This window comes from Lepus europaeus, chromosome 6 (assembly GCF_033115175.1).
Source record: "Lepus europaeus isolate LE1 chromosome 6, mLepTim1.pri, whole genome shotgun sequence".
Taxonomy (NCBI): domain Eukaryota; kingdom Metazoa; phylum Chordata; class Mammalia; order Lagomorpha; family Leporidae; genus Lepus; species Lepus europaeus.
In genome coordinates this window covers 100584388-100600797 of record NC_084832.1, presented here as the reverse complement: position 1 = coordinate 100600797, position 16410 = coordinate 100584388, and the positions used below count along the sequence as shown (strand labels likewise).

At 44.5% G+C, this 16410-nt stretch overlaps 1 protein-coding gene across 1 annotated transcript in view; it reads left to right on the top strand.

The window, feature by feature from the left end:
• The window catches only part of NDUFA9 (NADH:ubiquinone oxidoreductase subunit A9), a 37961-nt gene extending 25349 nt beyond the window's left edge, over positions 1-12612 (top strand). The window contains exons 8-11 of the mRNA XM_062194761.1: positions 1167-1243; positions 7303-7398; positions 9490-9556; positions 12314-12612. Coding sequence (XP_062050745.1) covers positions 1167-1243; positions 7303-7398; positions 9490-9556; positions 12314-12484 — 411 coding nt within the window. The 3' untranslated portion in view covers positions 12485-12612. The remainder of the gene's footprint in view (positions 1-1166; positions 1244-7302; positions 7399-9489; positions 9557-12313) is intronic.
• Positions 12613-16410: the final 3798 nt, after the last annotated feature.

The window sequence follows — 16410 nt, the reverse complement described above, 5'->3', positions numbered from 1 at the left end:
AGGTAAATGTGGCAATTATACAATATGATAGGGAAAAGGTTTACATAATTACATCAGCAGGACACCTAATCTAGACCTGGACCTGTTAGAAGAAATGACCCCTAAGTTGAGACCTTATAGACAGCTGATATTTTTTTTTTAAGATTTTATTTATTTATTTGAGAGGTAGAATTATAGATAGTGAGAGGGAGAGACAAAGGTCTTTCTTCCGTTGGTTCACTATCCAAATGGCTGCAACAGCTGGAGCTGCACTGATCCGAAGCCAGGAGCCAGCTGCTTCTTCCCCGTCTTCCATGTAGGTGCAGGGGCCCAAGCACTTGAGCCACCTTCTGTGGCTATCCCAGGCCACAGCAACAGCTGGATTGGAAGAGGAGCAGCTGGGACTAGAAGTGGTGCCCATATGGCATGCCGGCTCTACAGGTGGAGGATTAACCTAGTGCACCATGGTGCCGACCCCGACAGCTGATATTTGTAAGTCAGATGAAGGGAGTTGAGGAAGAGTATTTCATGCAGAGAAAGCAGTTGGTCTAGGCGCACAGAGGTGAAGGAGCTGTTGGATCCCATCGTAGACTGAACCAGAATTTCTCAGTGGCACCATTGACATTTGGGCCCTGATAATTCTTTGTGTTGCATCTGTTGTAGGATAGGTGGCAGCATCCTGTCCTGTAGCTGCTAGATACCAATGATGCCACCTCCCAGTTGTAGCAATCAAAAATGTCCCCAACAGATGGGGTCTAAAGCTATATTACTGTTTTTGAAAGTCAGAATGACAGAATATCAGCAGTTCTGTGTTTTTCAGCTTGATAGTTTATCATAGTTTTGGAACAGAGTTGGGAAGAGTGGTGAGAGATGATATTGCCCTAAGCCAGCCAGGAAATCTTGAGCCACCTGAAGGATCAGTACATCCTCACTGGGGAAAATGCTTCTGGAGCCTTCTCATGTGGAGGTTAATTAAGCTCTGGGATAGGTAGTTTTTTATTCTGTTTTTTAAGAAGTTTTCTGAAAATGGACAACGTCATTTTAATCTTGTCACATTTTCTCTATTGTGATTAATATGACCTGCTCTCCTTTCTTCCGTCGTTCTTTTCTCCTTCTTTTCCTACCGTCTTATCTCACCCTCTCTCTTTTTCAACAATCACTGAAGCACATGTTGTAATTTATTACAGGTTGTAGATGTATCCAAAGGAATTGTTAATGCAGTTAAGGATGCAGACGCCCGAGGGAAAACCTTTGTCTTCACTGGGTAAGTTCCTAGAGCTTGATTTTATAATTGTGTTATCTATTACAATGAAGGGATTAAAATTAAAAAATTTTTTTTTAAAATTTATTTGGAAGGCTGAGTTACCAGGTGGGGGAGAGAGAGAGATCTTCCATCTGGTTCACTCTCCAAATGGCTGCAAGAGCCAGAATGAGGCCAGTCTGAAGCCAGGAGCCAGTTGCCTCATCCGGGTCTCCCACAAAGGTGCAGGGGCCCAAGTACTTAAGCTCTCTTCTGTTGCTTTCCCAGGCATGTTAGCAGGGAGCTGGATCGGAAGTGGAGTGGCTGGGACTTGAACCAGCTCTCTGATATGGGATGCTGGCATTACAAGCAGTGTCCTAATCTGCTGCACCACAACACTGGCCTACTCTAGGAAAATTGTGTATAAAAATTGTATTTATCATAGGTTCTATAAAACAGTAGACTCAAAAGATAGGAATCTTCAGCCGGCGCCACGGCTCAATAGGCTAATCCTCTGCCTGCAGTGCCGGCACACCGGGCTCTAGTCCTGGTCGGGGCGCCGGATTCTGTCCCGGTTGCCCTCTTCCAGGCCAGCTCTCTGCTATGGCCCGGGAGTGCAGTGGAGGATGGCCCAAGTGCTTGGGCCCTGCACCCCATGGGAGACCAGGAGAAGCACCTGGCTCCTGGCTTCGGATCAGCGCGGTGTGCCGGCCACAGCGCGGCCATTGGAGGGTGAACCAACGGCAAAAGGAAGACCTTTCTCTCTGTCTCTCTCTCCCACTATCCACTCTGCCTGTCAAAAAAAAAAAAAAAAAAGATATGAATCTTCAGTAAGGGATTACTTAGATTAGGAGTCTGAGGAATAAATGGGCAAACGGTTCTTTGAACCTTGCTTAATTACTTCTCAGTAGAAATGCCTGTTGGTAAGGCCCGGTCACTCTAGTCTCTTTGCCAGGCTCCAGGAGGTCATTCTTGTTTGGCATAGTGATGAGAAAAATAATACTAGACTTACAGTGTCATAGTTTTCCTTGAAAATTATAGGTAGGCATCTATACTTTTCTTTTTGTCTCTTCAGCACTAGGGAAAAAACTGCTTATTTCCCTGGTACTTTGAGGCTCAGTCAAAGGCATTAAACCTTAATTCTGCTCCTAAATTTCATGTATTTATAAATTTTTTTATGCTGGTCCATTTTATCTGCTATTCATTTATTAAATATCTGTGGATACTCATGCAGTTACAAGAACTAATAAGTTCTGCAGCATCATAATGCACATGATCAACATAGAAAGCTCAGTTTTTACATAGTAGTAAATGGACAACCTGAAGATAAAATTCAGACAGTTTTATTCCCAATAGAATAAAAAAGAATACATACTTAGATATAAATTTAATAAGAAAAGTGCAAGACTTGTGCCCTGAAGATTACAAAGCAAATACCTTGTAAGTGATAAGACTGGATTAATGTTTTTTCATATATTCATGGATTGAGAGGCAGTCATATTGTTAAAATGGCAGTTTCTCCAAATTAGTCTATAGACTCTACCCAGTCCTATAAAAATTTCAACAGATTTTCTTTGCAGAAATTAATAAATTTTATATGGTAATGCAAAAGATGCCAATAGCTAAAGCCGTTAAGCTTCCCGATTTCAGAACTTAACTCTGAAGCTGTAGTTGTCAGGACAGTGTGGTACTGACGTGAGAGTGGACATAAAGCTCAGCTACACAGAACTAATAATCCAAAAATAAAGCTACGTTTATTTAAAATTACATTTTGATAAAGGTGGTACCATGGCATTTCCCTGGAGAGATTATCTTTTAAGCAAGTGGTGTTGAGGAATCCACGTAGAAAGAGATGAACCGAGAGTGTTGCTTCACCTGTACCTGAAAAAATCAACTCAAAATCATTGAGAGACCTAAATGTGAGAGTTAACACTATAACAATGTTGGAAGAAAAATAGAAAATCTTCTTGACTTTAGATTAGGCACAGAGTTTTTAGTTATAACATCATAAGCATAATCCATAAAAGAAAAAAAATTGGTAAGTTAGACTTCATTAAAATTAAAAGCTTTTCTAGTTCCTCTTTTTTAGAAAAAGATGTATTTATTGGGGTGTTTTTGGTTTGTTGGTATATTTATTTGACTGGCAGAGTGAGAGAGAGAAAGAGATATCTTGCAGCCCTTGGTTCACTCCCCAGATGGCAGCAGCAGCTGAGACTGAGCCACGCTGAAGCCAGGAGCCAGGAACTCCATTCAGGTCTCCCACTTGGGTGGCAGGAACTCAAGTACTTGAGTCATCATCTGCTGCTTTCAGGCTTATATTAGCAGGAGCTGGGTTGGAAAGAGTAATCTGTTCTCTGCTGGCATTCAGGCCTCCCAAGCCGTAGTTTAACCTGCTGTGCCCCAACACCTGCCTCCCTAAACTTTTATATTGCAAATGACACCATCAAGATGAGGGACCTCTCACAGACTGGGAAAAATATTTGTTAGATACAGGTAGGTTTGGTTATGGAAGTTTAAGAGAATGTCTTTTCTCACTGGAATGTGAAGAGGCTAGCAGCTAAAAGGCAAGATGAGGTGGGACAGAAAAATCTGTGGAAAATTTCAAGATATAGGAGAAAATAGAAGTGTTTGCTGGAAGGATAGGAAAGAGCATTTGTCTGGGAGAGCACAATGGGATTACCAGGCAGAACTGAGTGTACCATTTGAAATTACTGGTCAGAAATGTAGGGTAAAGCTAGTTAACTCAGTTGTATTTTCCATATGGTTTTGTCATGCTGGGGGTTCAGGCCCAGATACTGGACTTTACTAGAGTCAAGGTTTGGCTGGCTAAGTATGTGGAGAGGGGCTGGGAGAAAAGCTTTGGCTGAGGGTATTTGTGCAGGAATGACTACTGCAGATCTTGGACTCCCTGCTGGGAAGGACGTGGGCTTCAGTGGACCTTCCTCGTGAGCAGGGGCACTCGGATGAGTGGAACACAGAGTGCTTTAGAGCAGCTCAAGAAGAAATGTGGTACATACCATTAGTTTAACCATGATACCGTATCATGAAAACCAGAAGTCGTTCTTGGCATGTGTTACATGTCCTGCGGGATTCCTCACAAATCTCTCTGGAATTTGAAAGAAGCTACTTAAGGGCTTCATGTATTTCCCCTCACTGATGTTTTCATAGGTTTTGTTTTATTTTGGGGGTAAAATATGTCAGAATGGTTTAGCTGTCAACTATCAAAGATTTCCTGAGGCAAAAGGGATTAGGAAAATGAAAGGCGATATTAAAATATAAGCTATGATAATAATCAAAGCTAGATTTTACCAGTGTCAAACTGTTCTGATCAGTGGAGTAGAACAGAAAGCCCAGAAACTATGCACAAATTAAGAAAATAGTATGTGGTAAAGGTAATATTTCAATTTATGTGGAAAGAGTGGACTTAGTAGTGCTGAAGCAATGGGCTAAATGTCTCAGGAAAAATATACTTAAATGTTTGCCTTAGGTCATGCACAAAAGTATGTCGTAGGACAGACTTGTTTTATGGTGTAAGGAAATTGACTTAAAAGCTTTAGACAAAACATACCAAATTTTATGTCACTGTAGAGGGATTTTTCTAAATGTGAAACCAAATCATGAAAGGAAATGAATTAGTACTTTTGTACTTTGTATTATATCAATGCTTAGACTTTTGTATGGCACAAAACACCGTAACAACATTAAAAGATAAAATATACGCCACAAAAAGCTATTTCCAACTCTACCATTAAATTATAAATTCTTACAAATCATTTTTTTTTTTTTTGAAAGGTAGAGTTATAGGCAGTGAGAGAGAGAGAAAGGTCTTCCTTCCGTTGGTTCACTCCCCAAATGGCTGCTACGCTGTGCTAATCTGAAGCCAGGAGCCAGGTGCTTTCTCCTGGTCTCCCATGCGGGTGCAGGGCCCAAGCACTTGGGCCATCTTCCACTGCCTTCCCAGGCCACAGCAGAGAGCTGGACTGGAAGAGGAGCAACCGGGACTAGAACCCGGCGCCCATGTGGGATGCCGGCGCTGCAGGCAGAGGATTAACCAAGTGAGCAATGGTGTCGGCCCACAGATCATTTTTATAGATGGTAACTCTAGGAAGAAAGGAGGAATGTGTAATGGCCAGAAACATATGAAGAAAAATTAATCTCTTGTATTAAAGTCATGCCAGTTAAAATGTTGAGATACCTTTTTATCTAGCAGTATAGTGAAATTTGGTTTGTTTTTACATTATAGCATTTCAGTTTTATTTTTTAAAAGATTTTTGAAAGGTATAGAAACAAAGAGAGATCTTCCGTCCTCTGGTAAACTCTCGAGATGTTCACAACAGCCAAAGCTAGCTGCTTGGAATTCAATCTAGGTCTCCTGTATGAGGGGCAGAGACCCCAGTACTTGAGCCATTACCTGCTGCTTCCCGGGATGAATATTAGTAGGAAGCTGGATTCTAAAGGAGAACTGAGACTTGAACTAAGCTCTCTGGTATCCTAACTGCCGTGCCAAATGCCTACCTACCCTGACAGGGACATTATTGCTAGCATTTTATGTAAGTTGATATAACCACTTTGTAAAGCACTTCACAAATACTCAACAGAAGCCTTAATCTTTCAAAATACCCCTTGACCCAGTTCCACTTCCAGAAATATATTCTTTTTTTTTTTTTTTTAAAGATTTATTTATTTATTTGAAAATCAGAGTTACACAGAGAGAAGAGAGGCAGAGAGAGAGAGAGAGAGAGAGAGAGAGGTCTTCATCTGATGGTTCACTCCCCAATTGGCCGCAACGGCCGGAGCTGCGCCGATCTAAAGCCAGGAGCCAGGAGTTTCTTCCAGGTTTCCCACATGGGTGCAGGGGCTTAGGGACTTGGGCCATCTTCTACTGCTTTCCCAGGCCATAGCAGAGAGCTGGATCAGAAGTGGAGCAGCTGAAACTTGAACCAGCGCCCATATGGGATGCTGGTGCTTCAGGCCAGGGCATTAACCCGCTGTGCCACAGCACCGGCCCCCCAGAAATATATTCTAAATATGTAGTCATAGTTTAAATTTTTACTACAGTAATGTTTACTAGAACATTTTATAAAAGAAAAATATATTTAATAGCCCAAATATCCAAAGGTTATAAATTGGTAAAACAATTATGATTATATTAAATCTAATAGGTATAATCATTGAACATGCAATTGAATGTTCAATCACATAGAATGACTGTTAAAGATATAACAGAATACGATGTGTTATATAATATTGTTTTCTTTTTTAAAGTTTTATTTATTTGAAAGGCAGAGATACAGAGAGGGAGGTGGGGGAGAGAGAGAATCTTCTATTTGCTGATTCACTCCCTAGATGTCCACAATGGCCAGTGCTGGGCCAGGCTGAAGCCAGGAGCCGGGAGCTTCTTCTCGGTCTCCTCTGTGGGTACAGGGCCCAAATACTTGGACCATCTTCTACTGCTTTCCCAGGCACATTAGCAGGGAGCTGGATTGGAAATAGAGCAGCTGGGAATTGAACTGGCATCCATGTAGGATGCTGGCACTGCAGGTGGAGGCTTAACCTTCTATACCACAGTGCCAGCCCCATAGTATTCATTTCTGAAAGCAAGAATGTGGATGTGTAAGGGCATAAAAAAGATATATTTTAGATATATTAATTTTATTATCTTTGGTATTGGGATTATAGGTGACCTTTCTTTATGCTAATATGTTTTTGTTGCGTATATATTTACTTTTTCATAATGAAAATATTTTTTGTGTAGGCATTTGATACAGTGGTTAAGCTGCTAGGTGGCATTCCCACATGAGGTGCAGCCACCCTGGGAGGCAGTAGATTATGGGTCTCTACAAGCAATATGAGAGACCTGAATTGAGTTCAGGGCTCCTGGCTTTGGCCCAGCCCTGGCTGTTGTGGACATTTATAGAACGAAACAGCAGATGAGAAATCTACTCCCCAGGCCCCCTCACACATACTTCTGTCTGTGTCTCTGCCTCTGCCTGTCAAATAACAAATTAATTAAAATATCATTTTGTTATATTAAATTTGTGAGGAGCAAATAATTTGATGAACTGTGTATTTTCTTTTTGAAGGCCAAATCGGTATTCCCTTTTTGATCTGGTGCAATACATCTATGCCGTGGCTCACAGACCCTTCCTCCCATACCCCTTGCCGCATTTTGCCTATCGGTAAGTACAGTGCTTCTTTTGTGTACCTGCTGTAAAGGAATGAACTGGACACACTTGGACCTAGCGCCCTCTAGAGTTACAGAACTTTGTCTGTTGGAGCATGGGGCCAGTCTCCGAGTCTCTACCAGGCTGTCCTACTCATGTGAGCTGAGGGAAGTTCCAGTCAGGTGTCTGAGAGAGGGGCGTGTAGAGGAGTGCCAAGGAGAGAAGCACTGTGTATTGGGAGGCTAAATCTACAAGTCTTCCAACTCACCAATGAAAATTGGGAGCCGATTTGTGTAAGGGCCCCTTTTCGTTAAGCCAGGGTAACTGTGTGGTTGGGGAAAGGAGCCAGTCCTATTCAGGTTTGTCCTGTGGTTGCCTTCTCTTCTTTCCCTGCTTCTTGGTTTACTTCTTGCTATGTGGGTTTAAAATCTTGAACTTAATCAAGCCACAACTAGTGGTCTGGTCTGGAAGATTTTCATACACAGTTTGCCAGAAACCGATTTATAAACCAGTGTGGCAGTTCACTCCTTCATTCATTTGCGCATTCAGCAAATATTTGCTATGTGTTTTAAGCAGTATACTGAATGCTAAGAGGTTACAATAAGCCTTCAGAAGCTTGTGGTCTGATGTGGGTATCAGAAAAATAGGAAATTAGAATGCAGAGTGATGACTGTATTGAGTGTTCTATCTTTCAGGCTGTTTCACTTCATCGCATTTGATACTCATGCTGACTAAAAAGTGAGTAGGGAGAGTATGTAGAAGGAGTGAAGGAGGCCACAGCAGGCTGAGGAATAACCGCTAGCAGAGGACCGGCTGAGCGTGAGGATCTTATCAGGGAGAGAATAACAATTGGGCATTGACGAGAAGGAAGAGAGTTTGAAAGCCCAAGTACCTAGGAGAAGGGAGTGTTTGAAGGAGGCAATGGATGTGGCGTGAAGGGGAGAATGGCTGTGTGACCACAGCAGCGCCTGGCACACTGTAGGCACTGCTCATAGTTGTGGAATGAGGTGCTGCAGAGAAGTCCCCTAGAGAATGGACCAACACATATGCACACATGGCCAGTGCTGTCAGCCAGATGGCAGAGAGGCCCTCGCATGGTCACTCATGAAAGTGAGAGTTAAAGGTGGAGTTGGCATGTGCACATGGCATGCCCAGCGAGGTCCTCGGGCACACCCGAGAAGCCATCTGCTAGTGCATACCAGCCCCATGCCATGGAGGTCTGTAAGGGCTGTTCTTGTCAAGCTGTGTTAACCCAACAAATTATCTTTTCCTGTCACTGGGGCTGGTTGGCTGGAAGCTGAGGTTGTATGGTTGCTGGAGAAATTCTGGTAAATCTTTAGCTTCCTTTTTTTATTTATTTACACCATTCATGGGAATGATGTTTTTCAAGCTTTTAAAAGCTGTGGAAACGTGTGTTCAAAACCCAAAGGCCCGCTAGGTAAATCAGGTAAAAAGCAGAACTGGTCTAGTTGTCGTGAGGGTGATAATCAGAGCATGTACTCCCAACCCCTGACGCCAGGCCTCTGGGGGTATTGGGGGAGTTCTGAACACGGTGACATCAGGGACAGGGGTGACAGGTGAGCGGAGTAATCAGGGCAAGGCAGCCCCTCTCGTCCCTCTCCTGACTTGACTCATGGGTTTTAGGCTTCTCTTTGCTGTTGGATTTTTTTGTTCCCAGGGCCCCCTGCACTAAGGGTTGTATTTTACAGCTTGCACACTGTCACTTGCCCTGGTCCTTCCCAGCAGCAGATTGGAATGTCTGTGGCTTAGATTGGATTGGATTTCAAAGACTTGATAGAATGTTGGGTCATTTCTCTCTGTTTCGTTGTTTTTCAATTTTATTTTGTTTTGGTTTTTAGTTTTTAAGATGCATTGTCTCTTTGGATGAGAACAAGTTGTGCCAGCAGTTACAGCAGTCACGTGGGTTGGCTTGAGGGGAAATGGACCAAAAAGCAAAGGTAGCACCAGGATGTAGGATATTTAAAAAACACCTCAGTGAATTCCCACCTCTGCAGCAGAAGCCTCTCTTCCCTGGTTCCTGGACGCTAGCTTCAGCACTGGGCAAAGAGACACTTACCATGTATGCCATCTATATTCCTTTTCCAGGATGATAGCAAGACTCTTTGAAATCAGTCCGTTTGAGCCCTGGACAACGAGGGATAAAGTGGAGCGGGTGAGTCTGCGTGTGGTCAGCACGCACAGCTGCCGGGCAGAGAGCTGCGGGGCCGGGAAGCCAGGGTTTCCTTTTGCTCGCTTGCTTGGGGTGTGCCCATGCTCTCGCCTGTGATGTGCCCTCTAGCTCCGGGTGGCTCCGAAACTCATCTGTCCACTCTCATCCTGGCCCAGGGTGTGGTTCCTCCTGTTATTTTCAGCCCAATGTTTTTCTTTCTCTGCTGGCCCATTGCCAGCAGCACATAACCATGCCTACTCGCTTAGCTGTTCCCCTCACCCCTCTCTGGTTTTTATTTTTATGTATTTATTTTAAAGATTTATTTTATTTATTTGAAAGGCAGAGCTACTAAGTAGGCGCAGGGAGGTCTTCCATCAGCTGGTTTACTGTCCAAATGGTTGCAACTGCCAAGTCTGAGCCAGACTGAAGCCAGGAGGCAGGAGTTTCTTCCAGGTCTCCCACGAGAGTGCAGGGGCCCAAGGACTTGGGCCATCTTCCACTGCTTTCCCAGGTGCATTAGGAGGGAGCTGGATCGGAAGGGGAACAGCCAGGACTTGAACCAGTTCCCAAAAAGGAGGCTGGCAGCATAGACAGCAGCTTTTACCTGCTGCACCACAATGCTGTGCTCCAGTCCCCTAAACCCTGATTTTAAAGGCCAGACCCCTCTTCTTCCTGAGTCTCTGTTAGCCACCCTCCTCGTTGTGGTTCTTTACATTGTAACTCCTCAAAAAACTGGCTGTACCTGCTGTTGACAGCTTTTTACCTCATTCTTTTACCGGGCCCACTCAGGGGTCGGTGCCCCTCTCTCCCCTGAAAATGCTCTTTCCAAGGTCAGCTGTGAGCAGCATTTGTCAGAGGGAACCCTTCTGTGTCCTCTGGTACCTGTCTATCCCTCTGTGTCCTCTTGCTTTTCCTCTTTCCACTGGGCCATGCTCTCTAGTCTCTTCCTGCCTCACTCCCTTCTGTCTTTACTGAGTTTTCTAAGTGATACTTGGCTACTTTGGTCTGTTAAGCTCGTGGCTGTAACTTTATCTGCCTCCGAGCTTTAGGCTCTCATATCCAGCTGTGTAGATTCAGTGACTCTTTGAACCACAGCAGATCCAAACAGAAAGCTGTCAACTCGTCGCAGCAGTAGTCCTGGGTTTTTTTGCTCATGCCCCAAATCTGGCAGTTGCCTTAGTTTGTTGTTTCGCAGTGTGATTCTACACTAGCATTGTCCACTAGAACTTTCTACAGTGATGGAAGTGCTCTGTATCTGCCCTGACACATAGCCACTAGCGATGTGTGACTATTGAGTGCTCGACATGTGGCTAGTGTGACTGCAGAGATGAAACTTGAATTTTAGCGAATTTGAACTAATTTAAACTTGAATTTAAGCTGCCACCTTTGGTTTGTGGCTTCTGTATTAGCCCAGATCTAGGCCACCAACAAGGATTGTTCAGACAGCCCTCAAAATACATGCTATGTCTGACTCCTCCCTACTCCTACTTTTTAAATTTGGTTTTAATTCAGAAACTGTTTATAATGCTAGTGAACATTTTCAACTCAAAGAAATGTACCATGCGTCATTGTCTCTGTTCTGCCACTTCTAACCTAGGCAGCCATCCGTTCTTACCTCTCAACTCATCTCCTGCCACCTTCCTGGTCACTCTCCAGGGTGGTCAACTCCACAGCTCTGAGTCTCCTTCCTGCTGCCTCCTTAGCCAGCCTTCCATGGTGATCATTGGCCCCGGGTGTGCACAAGTCTCTCTAGGGAGGCTGCAAAGTAAAATACTACAATACTTCCTCTGCCTTTGACGATCATGGATGAGTGTTAACAAGAGGCAGCCAATGTTACCTGACAGCTGACAGGTAGAGAGGATGAGAAGAGAGTCCTAGGGAGCAGATGTGGACAGGGAGCTGGCACCCTCCCCTCTGACAGCTCTGTCTGGACAGCCGAGACTGTGATGTCCCTTCTGTATTTATGAATGGGCAGAAGAGCTGATTGCTCGTTAGTTTATCTTACACTAGTGTGCATTTACAGTTGAGAAAATGTTGATGCAATGGGCTGAGTGGGTTTTGGGTTGTGTCTGGAGACTGCAGCATTTGGTAAAAGAATTGCAGACTTTCAGATAGCTAGAATGAGGGATTGATACTGTCCTACTGCAAATTGATTCCTGGTAACTTGCTTCTGCAAGATCTGGGACAATGGAAGTCTTACATTTCATTCCCTTACCTACAAACAAGATGTGTTTGGTTTCTTAGCTCCATAGTGAGTATTAGTCAAACAGGTTGAAGTCACCTGGAGTGGAAAAAAAAAAAAAAAGTTAGCGAGTTCTCTCTTGATAGCAAGGGACAAATAATACTCATGCCTTTAATTCAGACATTAAAACTGAGGCAGATAGTCTGCACTTGGAGAGCACTGGGAAATGAGCTTGCTGTGCTTGGCCTGTCTCCTTCTGGAGTCCTCCTGGTAAGCCAGTCCAGGCAGATGTGGTGACTTGTGCTTCCCTACTGTAGTTGTCTTCTGTTTCTATCTCTGTTGGAGTGGCTCATCTAGTGTCATTGTCCTGGGCTCAGGGATAGTGCTGGGGACCTGGTCTGATGAGATTTCTTGATCTTTTTTATCCTCACCTTTAATCCCTGAGTCTGTGATAGAGTATGAGTGAGTCCCCGGAATCAGAAACTGCGTGAGATCTCAGTTGAGTGTTTAAGGCTTTGCTGTGGGGGTACTTTGTGTTCTTGATGAATTCTCAGCATTGGTCCTTTGTTTATTCAAAGAATCACATCACAGACAAGACGTTGCCTCACCTGCCTGGCCTAGAAGACCTTGGTATTCAGGCAACACCGCTGGAACTCAAGGCCATCGAGGTACTGCGGCGTCACCGCACTTACCGCTGGCTGTCGTCTGAAATTGAGGATGCAAAGCCAGCCAAGACTGTCAACGTTTAGCGCCCTTGAGCAACCCTTGGATTTTGAGGTCATTTGGGTCACCTGGCTAGCAACCGACCCACATCCTTTAGGGAATCTGTACATAGTGATTAAGATCCCTCTATTAAAACACCCAAGGTTAAATTCTGTGTCATTTTCTTCCTTGATTTATAATATGAGACATCTAGTCACATTGAACTTGAACATAATTTTTTTCAAACATATGCAGTTGTTATTCCTGTATCTGCAGGAACGATATCCATGGATTCGACCAACTACAAATTGAAAATATTTGAAAAAGATTTGCTTCTTACTGAACATGCAAAGAGGGTTTTTGTGGGTTTTTTTTGTTATTACTTCCTAAACAATACGGTATAACAACTTTATTTAGCATTTACATTGTATTAGGTAGAGTAAGCATTCTAGAAATGATTGACCACATAAAGGAATATGTGTGTAGGGTATATACAAATGAGGCACCATAAGAGACTTACAGATTTTGGTATCTGCATGGGGGCAGAAGAGGGCTCTGAGGAATCACGTTCTGCTTAGTCTGGGTTATCCAGCATCCTGCCACAGCTCCAAATTCAAATGCCGCGAGCACTGACTAAGGCAAAGCTTCTTTGGGTTTCCACTAAATAAAAGTGAACCAGGCAGCAGTTTTCCTAAACCCAAGTGCTTTCTTTTGCATTCCTTAACTCCTTCCCCCCAGAATATTCCTGTTTTCTGTCTTTTAAGGGAGACACGGTTTTTGCTTTCCTCAAACTGCCCAGGAAATTCTGCCTAGATGCTGTCTTCCTGCCCTGGTCCCTTGTCCACTTGGGCCCACTGCCATCAATGTCTCCAGCACACGTGTGTTTCTTACCAGCTCAAATAGTGTGGTCACAAGTCCCACCGTGAAAGAATCTCACCCATTCAACCTGTAACATAGGGTTAAGCAAAGGTCTAGCCTTGGAGCCAGAGTGTGGATACAAGCTTGTGATCCAGCGTGCCCTTGCTGTGTGAACCTCAGGAATTATTGAACCTTTTCTGTGTCAACGCCATTCCCCTCTTTCAACCGTACATGGGTTGTGATAGGAATTGCTTGAGTTTCATGTATAAATTGCGTGTCATGGGGCATATACAGTGCTTGATAAATGCTAGCTGCTGATGTTACTGTCATGGCTGACCTCTTTGCTCCTTCTTGTGCTGCGTGACGAGGGTGACACTTCTTAGTGCATTCCAACCCTGTGGCAGGGAACAGATAGGAGCAGTGGAATTGGTGTGCTTCAGTATCGATTTTTTAGGTTTCCTGGATGTAGCAGTTGCTTTTAAGGGGTTCTTGCAATGAAGTTAATAAACTTCCTTAGATACTTTAAACTGCACTTTTAAATAAATTCTGTAAGTTTTGCAACTGCGTGACTAATGTATAAAACCTTGCCAGGCACTTAGAACTTTTTAGTCAAACTAATTAATAGTATAGATAAGGATCTCAAAGTCTGCTATGATACTGTTTATAGACCAAAAAATTCTCACACCTTTCAACTTAAAGACTGAACTAATTGACTACACATTTTAAATTGGACTCATAGGCGCTCGCTTTGGCAGCACATCTACTGAACTTGGAATCAGAAGCTGAATCCGACAAAAATGCTACATTCTTGGGGCTGACATTGTGGTGCAGCCACAGCCACTGCCTGTGACACTGGTATCCCGTATTGGAGTGCCAGTTTGAGTCCTAGCTGCTCTGCTTCTGATCTAGCTCCCTGCTAATGTTTCTAGAAAAACAGCGGAAGATGGCCGAAGTACTTGGAAACCTGCTACCTGCAGGGGAGACCCAGAGTTTCTGGCTCCTGGCTTCAGCCTGGACCAGCTCCAGCCATTACAGCCATTTGGGAAGTGAAACAGTGATGATTCTCTCTCTCTCTCTCTCTCTCTCTCTGCCTTTCAAATAAGTAAAACAAGTATTTAAAAATAAAATTGTAAATGCTTTCCCAATATGTACAGATAATTACAAAATTTAATATGAAATAATAGTAGCCTGCATTTTTTTAAAAGAATTATTTATTTGAAAGGCAGAGAGAGAGAGAGATCTTCCATCCACTGGTTCACTCCCCAAATGGCCACAGTGGCCAGAGCTGAGCCGATCTGAAACCAGGAGCCAGGAGCTTCTTCCGGGTCTCCCACGCAGGTACAGGGGCCCAAACACTTGGGCCATCTTCCACTGCTTTCTCAGGCCATAGCAGAGAGCTGGATTGGAAGTGAAGCAGCTGGGTCTTGAACCGGCGCCTGGGATGCCAGAACTGCAGGCAGCAGCTTTACCCACTATGCCACAGCACTGGCCCCATCCTGTGTTACTACATTCTCTGTACTTAAGCTTTTCAGAAGCTGAAGACTTACCAACCTTCCCCCCCTGCCCCCGGTTCTGCTGCTATAGCAAAGTGCTTTAGGTTGGGGAATTTATAAAGAATATACAGTGGGGCCCATGTTACGACATAATATGTTAAGCTGCTGCCTGCAATGCCGGCATCCCATGTGGGCACCGGTTCAAGTCCTGGCTGCTCTACTTCCAATCCAGCTCCCTGCTAATGTGCATCGGTAAGCAGTGGAAGTATTTGGGCCCCTGGGAGACCTGGCTGAAGCTCCTGGCTCCTGGCTTCAGCCTGGCCCAGCCCTGGCCAATGTGGCCATTTGGGGAGTGGACCAGCAGGTGGAAGATCTCTCTGTCTCTTCCTCTCTCAATGTAACTGTACCTTTCAAATAAATAAATAGTCAATAGAAAAAAGAATATGCGTTTATTTTTCACCTTTCTGGAGGCTACAAAGTCCAAGATCTAGTTGGCTTCATCTGTTCTGTTTGCCTTGAAGGTGGCACCTTGCTGTGTGGGAAGGGTGTAGAAAGGCAGAAAGGGACTAGGTACTTCCTTCAACTCTTACCTAAGAACACGAATTCCACTCATGAGGGTGGGGCTCTTCACCACTTAATCGCCTCCCAAAGGCCTTAAGGCCCAATGATACTCTTTAAGAAAAAATTTGAAAGGCAGAGTGACACAGAGGGAGGGAGGGAGGGAGAGAGAGAGAGCTGCTGCAATGTCCAGGACTGGGCCAGGTTGAACCCAGGAGCCAGGAGCACTTTGACTATCTTCCCCTGCTCTTTGAGGTACATTAGCAGGGGGCTGGTTTGGAAATAGAGCAGCCAAGATTCCAAGTGGCGTGCTGACGTGGAATGCCAGAAGCAGCTTCACTGCTATATCACGATGCCAATACCCCTCTGAAGCTCCTCTGAGTCCTGATTTTGGAAATAACTTTCAGGGTGAATTTTGGAGGGACACACAGATTCAAATCCGCTAAGGAAGCAATTTTACCACCCCCAGGCAGTTGGGGGTCCCTTCTTAGCGCATGGAGACTGCATGTGACCAAGTACTGAGAGCTGGGCACGAGGTCTGGGACACTCTGAGGCAGGGTGGTTCTGTTCATGATAAAGAGGGTTGAGCTTGGTCTCTGTTTGCAGGGGGCTGTGCCCGTGGGGGCTTCCAGCCAGGCCCTTCTCTAGAACTCTGGGTTCTAGAAACACCTGGCCTGATCGTCACAGCTGGCTTGAGCCCGCAGCATGCAAACCATGCTCGTGTCATTGCGTTTCCATCCATCGTTTCTTTACACTTCTCATTGAACCTATGAATGCAACAACTCCACTTACCTTCTGATTCCACACTAAATCTTCTATTTTTGTTTCCTCTGGACCATCTGTAATCTCCCTGAGCTTTGCTAGGCCCTGAGATCATCTCACACACCTGACCCTGTAGGGTGAAGGAGACTGTGATGAGGCAAACTTCAATAGGAACACACGCAGAGGTCCCTCAGAGGCTGAGCGAGAGTCCCTCCGTGGAAGGGGCAGGGAACGCTCCATGGAAGACAGATTCTTAAAGCTGGGGCTTGAGGTTAGCCAGGTGAAGTGTGTGGATGTGTATC